Below are 8,970 nucleotides of genomic sequence, written 5' to 3' on the forward strand. Positions count from 1 at the left end.
TCAGAACAGCCAAGACCTGTGATCATAAAAGATGAATGACATTGTCTTCATAATGAAAACACCAGTTATCCTCAGTGCCCTAATCAATATTTATCCCATAGCTGTTATAATTAATGCAGATTAATTGAACTATTGTAAGATTACTATTTATGGATCTTGCTACATGCAGATTGAATTGGATAAGATCACAGAATTATTCCAAGGAAGGAATGTGTTCAGCCCATAAATCTATGTTGGCTGCTGACCAGCTTAACAAAATCCCATCACTTCCAACTTTTATTCCCATTGCCATAAAGATTCTCCTCCATTAAGTATCTTTTTGAAGGCAATGTTTAATCACACTGTGAAGACATGCTTTTCCTCACATAATCATTTTATATTTTTCCAGAATTGTAAATCTCTGCCTTCTAGTTCCTGAACTAATGCAGATGGAAACAGATACCCTCTTTTTATCCTATCTCGACCAGTCACCATCTTGTGTGCCTCCACCAACCCACTTTTCTACATTAACCTTCAAAAAATAGTTGGTTAGCCATTAAGGTGATGCATGCAGACCTTAAAAATTATTTTATCCTTAAAAATAATTGGAAGGATTGGAGTGTGTTGTAGGGGAAAGAATAGTGAGGGCTAGTAACTGGTACCTAGGGATGCGGATTATTCTAATGTGGGAACAGGGAGCCGTAGACTAAAATAGAGACATGAAATGAAACAGCAAGTCACAGGAACTTCACTAATGATGTTATATGTGCACCCAGTGTTGTAATAGAAAATTGGATTTATTGCTAGACAATAATTTTAATCTGTAATCAAGATCTAGTCTGTTACTTAATTAAGTCTTGCCGTAGCCACCATTCTGTTATCAAAACGTAGTTTTACCAGTAATCTCATCAACCAGGAATACAGTACAAGCTGTATCGAACACATACTCAGGTGGACAGGCATTAGCCAGTCTCCTGTTGCACACTAGTTTTTAATAACTTGACTGTTCTTTTGAACACGGACTCTGTATGATTAAGTCCTCTGTAAAGTCAAGCCTTTATTGCAACATCAGCCTTTGTGATCAATGAGAGCTTCAGGTAAGCCTCATTTTCTCTTTCCTTCATTGACCCAGATCACTGCCTTTGACAGCGTGGATGATGAGTCAAAACACAGTGGCCATATGTTCTCCACAAAGAGCCCAAAACCTGAGGAATGGAACATCCCAAAGAATCCTTCGTACTCCTACTACCTCTGCTATATGTATATGAACATCATGGTCCTAAACAATCTGCGGAGGTAAAGCCCTTTAATTAGTTCATGCAGGTCATAGAATCTGTTCTTGTATTGTCAGATGTACAGAAAGTTCTGATCTCTTCATGTTGTTGAAATCTTATTGCCTTCTTCTGCCTTTATTCAAAGCCCATCCCCTTCACTGGCTGAGCCTGCCTGCTGCTGAACACCTCATCTGTGACTACGGCACCTGTCACTTTCTACACCTTGGTGATTAGTGCACATTAAAAATTACCTCTTATATTGCAATCCACAGCACACTGTCTTCTGGTGCTTATTCATTTACAACTCTGGATTAGGCGATGTTTCAGTTACATTGCTGTCATCATGGAAATCAATGCACTACACAGAGTCATCTCACTAACATCACCTCTGGCTTTACAATCTGTAAGGATCTCAGCACTCTTCCAATCCTGGTCCTTGCTCATTGTCTCTGGAGATCAATCCACTACACAGAGTCATCTCTTCCTTCCGCTATTATCACCCCTTGCTTTGCAGTCTGAGAAGATCTCTGGGCTCTTCCAGTTCTGGTCCCTTATTCAATGTGGTTATATTTGCTGATACTTGGCTTAAACTGCAAATTCATCCTAATCCGCTCTGCCTCCCTAGCTGCCCTCCTTGACATTGCTCCCTAATGTCTCTGTCTTTGTCCTAGCCTTTAATCAGTTGTCCAAGTGTATATTCTTTGCCTCAGTTTCAAATATTACATGATAAAAGTTGGAGGAGAAGAGCATTGGAACAGTTTATTATGTGAACAGTTTATTAAATGTGAATATCTCTTTTGTTGCATACACACTCATAACAAAGAGATTGATCCTTATTTGGTTGAACAAACTCCAGAACTGTGACAGTCACAGCACAGAGACAGCAAACGTTAGCTTTAAGATGTAGGATTTCTTTATTTGTTCGATTGCAACTGGTTTAGGGTAGGAGATATAACTGTTTTAATGTGGAGATGGCTGCATTTAGTGTCTCTGGAGGAATGTGGAAGTGATTGAGGGTAAAATTTGATTGAAAATTGCCATCCAGGAGGCTAAGATCCAAACTGAACCATGAGATGGAGGAACATCTTCTCTGAAAGGTTTTCCAGTTTGAAAATGAAATCAGAATCAGAATCAGGTTTACTATCACTGACATATGTTGCAAAATTTGTTGCCTTGTGACAGAGGTACAGTGCAAGGCATAAGAATTATTATAAGCTATAAAGTAATAAATAAATAATGCAAAAGATGAAAAATGAGGTAATGTTCATGAACTGTTCATAAATCTGATGACAGAGGGAAATAAGCTGTTCCTAAAATGTTGAGTGGGGGTCTCCAGTGGTAGTAATTTCCCAGATGGTGAGGATAAAGTTTTGAGTGGGGGTCTCCAGGCTCCTGTAACTCTTCCCCAGTGGTAGTAATGTCCCAGATGGTGAAGGTCCTTAATGATGAAGCCCCCTTCTAGAGGTATCACCTTTTGGAATGTGGGGAAGTTGTACTTGTGATGGAGAAGGCTGAGTTAAAGCTGGTTTGACTTGTCATGACAAAGCAAGACGTTGCATCTGGACTCTGACATATTGTACGCTATGGGTCAATTCACTGAATGGATTATGCACTGAGTGCTACATTCTACAGGCTGCTTTTCTTTGTGAAAATGTTCAATAATTTTGAGCTGCTCTTGAGGTCAGGGTGGTTAAAATGACTGGGTAATCTTGAATACTTTGAAACTAGTGGACTTTCTTTGGCTTTCTTTCAGAGAACGAGGGCTAAACACCTTCACATTTCGGCCTCACTGCGGTGAGGCAGGAGCAGTGACTCACCTCCTGGCAGCATTCATGACTGCTGATAACATCTCACATGGGCTTAACCTGAAAAAGGTTTGTACCAGAGAGAAGGGGGATCCGGGGAGGAAGAGAGATGAGTCAAGAACATCTTCAGCTGCAGGAAACATTCATTCATGCAAGGTTCTCCATTCATATAGCTGTTCAGCTGGGAATAGCCCAAGCAGACCCTCAGCCTGGAAAGATGTAGATTAGTGGAGATGGTGATATGGCTTGGAATTTCTGAATCCCTGGCCCAGGTTAATGGAAGATTGGAGACCAAATATGAGAATGTGTGCAGATCTTTAGAAACCTTATGTTCACCAACAGTGGTCTCTTAAGGAGAGCTCCCAGATGGGTGCCCCATTGAACATTTCCATTAGGGGGCACAACGAGTTCTTCTGCCAATTGGTAACTGGCAGGGATCCCAGCTCAGTGATCCAGCAGAGATGGGGTAGGAGTTCTCAGCTATGAAAATAGATTGGGCATACCAAAAAATGTATCACATGAGGGAGAGAAAGAGATATACAGGGACAGAGATTGAGAGTGTGAGAGAGAGATTCAGACAGAGACAGAGAGATACAAACAGAGATGCTCAATATAAAATAGCAAGACAAGAGAAGATTTGATACAAGGGAAAATAGAGGATCTGGGGATATTAAACCAGATTTAAAACTGAATAGCAATGATACTATGAAAAAGAGAAACCATAAATAAATTAATAATAAACCTGACTGATTTAAACATCAAATATAGAATATTATCAGTGTTTAGACTGATATTGTACTCTGTACACAACTGTGTCCCTAAGCAAAGCCGTGAAGTTGAAAGGTTCTTTGATGAATTAGTATCTGCCCTATGGGCATGTTTCAGTGAGCTGTTCAAATGTTGCTCCTTCATTTCTCTCGCTTTCTCTTGGGAAGGCCTGAGGTCGGTTTGTAAGTCAGATGAACACACTCCAACACAAGGAGGCACTGGTGAGGCAGTCACACACTGGGTGGGGCCAGAAACTGTGAAGCTTATGTTTAGGAATGCTTTTTATCTTTCAGAGTCCAGTGCTGCAGTACTTGTACTTTCTGGCTCAGATCCCCATTGCCATGTCTCCTCTCAGCAACAATAGCCTCTTCCTGGAGTATGCCAAAAATCCACTACCTGAGTATCAGAAGAAAGGCCTGATGATCTCGCTCTCCACTGATGATCCCATGCAGTTCCACTACACCAAGGTTAGAACTGCTTAGGTGACTCAGCCTTTAAACCTGGAACCAGCCCAATGTCTTACTGAGGGTTCATTAAGGAAAGCTATGCATCCTTAAGACTAATTAGGACAAGACGTTGTACACTATCCAATATGGCACATACAGGCCTTGATTTTTGCTAAACTGGTTGCTTCTACCTAGGGAACCAGTGACTACCACTCCCTATAGCAGCAAGGAGTTTCTATTTCTAAAGCACCTTTCAGGGCTTCAGAGTGAACCAAATTACATTATGGAAGCTGAGGCTCCCAACATGGGGACCATGGACCCCTCAGTTAATGGCATGAAGAAGGTTGGGAGCCTCTGTTCTAAGGCAGTATCTGTGTTTGTAAGTTGGCAGATTGTGTATTGCAGAGCAAGGCTTAGCTAATCAGTATTTTATTGATATTTTTGAGGGATCGAGAATAGTAGGGATGTGACATTCCTTAATCCTCCTCAAATATTGCTGTGGAATTTGATAGCTCCTCTAACGTAGACTGAAGTGGACCTGGATAAACATTATTGCTGATATATATCATGAAATCTGGTGTATTGTGGCAGCAGAACAATGTAAGACCTAAAATTAATTTAAGTTTTGCATAATAAATTAATAAATAAATAGTGCAAAAGAGGAGTAGGTTAGTTCATGGACTGCTCAGATATCCGAAGGCAGAAGGGAAGAAACTGTTCCCAAAATGCTGAGTGTGGGTCTTGAGGATCCTGTACCTCCTTCCTGATGGTAATAATTAGAAGACGGCATGTCCCAGATAGTGCAATTATTTATTAATGGAGGCCGACTTCGTGGGGCACTTCCCCTGGAAGATGTCCTCAAATAGTGGGGAGGCTTCTGCCTGTGATGAAGCTGCCAGAGTCTACAACCATCTGCAGCCTCATTTGATTCTCTGCTCATTGGCGACTCCATATCAGTCATGATGCAACCATCAGAATACTCACCACCACAGATCTATAGAAATTTGTAAGAGTCTTTGTTGATATATCAAATCTCCACAAACTCCTAATGAAGCAGAGGTGCTGGCATGCCCTCTTTGTGATAGTATTAATGTTGTCATGAGCGCTGTATTTGTTACATTATCTAGAGCCGTTTAGCCCTTCTGTTTTCTGTTTAATCTTGTAAAGTTTATTTTGACTGGCACGAATTGTCAGCACACTGTGATTATTGAAGGTGAACTCCCAGTCTGTGCTGATCGCAGGGTCCTTGTTTGTGTGTTTGGACAGTGATCCCTCTCATGGTGTCGCTCAGTCACACCACTGATGTTCAGTTGGAACTCCTATGATTGAACTCCTGTTTCTGTTTATCCATGGGAGTCTGTCGTTCCTCCACACCTGGGTTCAGTCATTTGTCAGCCCTAACTGTGACAAATGTGTTGAGCCCAAGATAAATCCTCTGAAACATTGGTGCCCAGGAACTTAAAGCTGCTCACCTTTTCCCAGGTGCATGGAAAGTTGAAGGGCTTGTTTCTGTGCTGTATGATATCATCTGTGATTTCTATGATCATTAGTCCATCCAATAGTTTCCAATCCAGTAATATAACCATACAGCACAATTCTTCTGTGCTTCAATATTAATGTGTATTGCTTAACATGCCTAGCCTGTTTTTAATTGTGTCTCACACGGACAGGAGCCACTGATGGAGGAATATGCCATTGCCGCTCAGGTCTTCAAGCTGACTACTTGCGACATGTGTGAAATAGCACGTAACAGCGTCCTACAGAGTGGCCTCTCCAAGGAGGTAAATGGTCCATTCGGGGATATCTAAGCCTCTGTCTGGGAGCTTTCCAACACAAAGGCAGGCAGGGGCAACTCCTTTGCAGAGACAGGTGAAGTATTGTGGAGACTAGATCACTGGAGGTATCTAAAGTGAAGACAGGTTTTCTTTTTGAGATTGGAATCTGGATGACTGTAGTGAACTGGCACAGGAGTTGAGACCTGGGGCAGATCATATCCAACGGTTGGGCAGGCGTGGTATTGGTTTGTAAGTACAGAGTGAAACTTTTGTTTGCATGCCTCCAAGACAGCTCATTCCATACATGAGCACGTATGGGTAACATAAAGGAAAATAGAATTCACAATAGAGTGATACAGTTACAACTCAACTCTTCACCATTTGGTGACTGGACCAGGCTCGTGCATCCCATCACACTTCTGTGATTTAGCCCACTTTTCCTGGTCTAACTCCTTTAGGTTTGACTGCACTTCTCGCAGGGGAAGGCCGTGTTTGTAATCAATACTGTGCACCAACGTACACTGGAAAACACAAGGCAATTGCAAATTTAGCATTCACTTACAGATGACTGGAGCACAAAGACAAGGATGTATTGCTCTGGCTTTATAAGGGGCTGGTTATACAATATTTGGAATATTGTGAATACTTTTGGACCCCATTTCTATGGAAAGAAGTGCTGGCCCTGGAGAGGGTCCATAGGAGATTCAGAAGGACAACCTGGAGAATGGAAGGCAAAATATATGAGGAGCCTATGATGGCTGTGGGCCCATGGGATGGTGGAGGGGGGAATCTCACTAAAACCTGCTGGGAACTGAAAGGTCTGGATGTGTGGAGGATGTTTCCATTAGTGGGAAATCTAGAATCTAAGGGCATAACTTCAGAATAAAGGGAATATAGAACTGAGATAAGGAGGAATTGAGTCAGCTCGAAGGTGGTGAATCTGTGGAATTCAGTGCTACATTGGGCTGTTGAAATCAAATCATTGGGTGTACCTGAGGCAGCGATTAGTAGATTCCTGATTGGTAAGGGGGTTAGGAGTAATGGAGCAAAGACAGGAGAATGAGGTTGAGAAAAAATAAGTCAGCCATGACTGAATGGCAGACCAGACTCAGTGAGACCAATAGCCTAATTCTGCTCTATATCTTCTGGTTTTATGTATATGCTACCATTTAATTTTATCTTCTAGGAGAAAGTCTGCTTTCTTGGACCAAATTACCACAAAGAAGGTCCAGAAGGCAATAGCATCCAGAAGACGAACGTACCTCAGATACGGATGGCCTATCGCTACGAAACACTCTGCTATGAACTTAACCTGATCAGAGAAGGACTTCAGGGTCTGGAGTAAAGGGATTGCCAGTGCACCAGCAACGTGAATTAGTCTGTTGTGGGTCAGGATACATTTCCTTGTAGTTCTAGTTGCTCGTGTCTGAAGCGACAATCCTGTCCCATAGGGGAAATAACCAGTGATTGCCGTGAAGTGTCACACAATCCCATAGCAGGCTGATGCTTAGCCTTTCAATGACAATAGATGTGTAATGGGAAGGAAGGAATTCTGCTGCCCGCCAACTCTCAGCTTCAACCACAGCCGGAGGATACTTCAGTTTCCATTCGGGTGAATGTTTCTGTTTGTCTCTGTTGAGTAATTGACAGACAGTAAGTGAAATGGAGGACTTAGTCTATATTTATTTTTATTGTCCATTTTTAAAAAGGGTTGTTACAGGAAAAGTGCTAGCAAGTGCTTGGGATTCTCCACTGTCTGTGTGTACTGCCTCTTTCCTATCAGCTTCTGTTCTCCTCGTACGGTCCCTCAGCATGTCTTGATTCCAATCCGATCATCAGTTGTGATACCAGTGATGGGTACACGAGCTTATTATTGTTATGTGATGAGGAACGGTGAAAAGCTTTGTGTTGTATGCTATGCAAGCAGATCTTCCCAATGCATCAGCTCATTGAGGTCGTACGAGGGAAAGCAAAAACAGAGTGAAGATCAGAGCGTTACTGTTGCTGAGAAAGTGCAGTTCAGGCAGATCATTAGAAGCAAGAGCTAAGATATGAGGTCCACCGTCCCCCTTATCTTACTGGGGGACTATTCAATAGTCTTGTAGAAGCTGTCCTTGATCCTGGTGGTGTCCCTGTGTTCGAATGGTCTCGCTCTCCCTCTTGCTCCATGCTGCCGGAGTCCTGGGTCTTGGGCAAGGTTTAATCAATGCAATTTGTGGATTGGACTTTGCAGCTCACGTTACGATGTGTTTCTAGTTGCTTCTTTTTTTTTGCTGATGCTTTGTGTGATTTTGATGGTACTGGCCTGGAGATAATGAACAACACAGAATTAGATGGAGCTGGACTGACCTAAGCTGAATCTGCCTCAACTCTCTGCATGTTGTGTTTTCTGTACTGCTCTTTTCACTTGTTTTTTTTGCCATTTGCACAGTTTATTTATTTGGTACGTGGAGGGGTGGGGGGTAATGTTTTGCTTTGAGCCGGTTCCATGGTTTCTCTTTGTTTTGTGGCTGTCTGTGGGAAAGTGAATCACGAGGTATATACTGCATGTATAATTTGATAATAAATGGTCTTTGAACCTTTGGTAAAGCCAAAGAGGGAACTGCAATCTCTGTGTAGGTGTCAGGAAGGACTTGGGTGTGCTCATAGTTTGTGCTTCCCTTCCACTGCCTGTGCTCGTGGTGCCCGTGACTTATCAATTCGCTTCTTCCTGGGCTGTCCCACAGGGTCAAGGATATGGTAGAGTACCCTTGAATGGGATGGTGCCATAGTGGTGAGCACAATGCTTTACAGTACAAGTGACCCCGGTTCAATTCCCATCGCTGCCTGCAAGCAGTTTGCACGTTCTCCCTGTGACTGCGTGGGTTTCCCCCTGGTGCTCTGGTTTCCTCCTACAGTCGAAAGGCACACTGGTCGGTAGGTT

At 42.6% G+C, this 8,970-nt stretch overlaps 1 protein-coding gene across 1 annotated transcript in view; it reads left to right on the forward strand.

Moving 5' to 3' along the window:
- The window catches only part of ampd1 (adenosine monophosphate deaminase 1 (isoform M)), a 50,341-nt gene extending 42,949 nt beyond the window's left edge, over positions 1 to 7,392 (forward strand). The window contains exons 12-16 of the mRNA XM_059971475.1: positions 1,112 to 1,275; positions 3,007 to 3,127; positions 4,120 to 4,293; positions 5,943 to 6,053; positions 7,234 to 7,392. Coding sequence (XP_059827458.1) covers positions 1,112 to 1,275; positions 3,007 to 3,127; positions 4,120 to 4,293; positions 5,943 to 6,053; positions 7,234 to 7,392 — 729 coding nt within the window. The remainder of the gene's footprint in view (positions 1 to 1,111; positions 1,276 to 3,006; positions 3,128 to 4,119; positions 4,294 to 5,942; positions 6,054 to 7,233) is intronic.
- The last annotated feature ends 1,578 nt before the right edge of the window (positions 7,393 to 8,970 follow it).

Source organism: Hypanus sabinus, chromosome 6 (assembly GCF_030144855.1).
Source record: "Hypanus sabinus isolate sHypSab1 chromosome 6, sHypSab1.hap1, whole genome shotgun sequence".
NCBI lineage: Eukaryota > Metazoa > Chordata > Chondrichthyes > Myliobatiformes > Dasyatidae > Hypanus > Hypanus sabinus.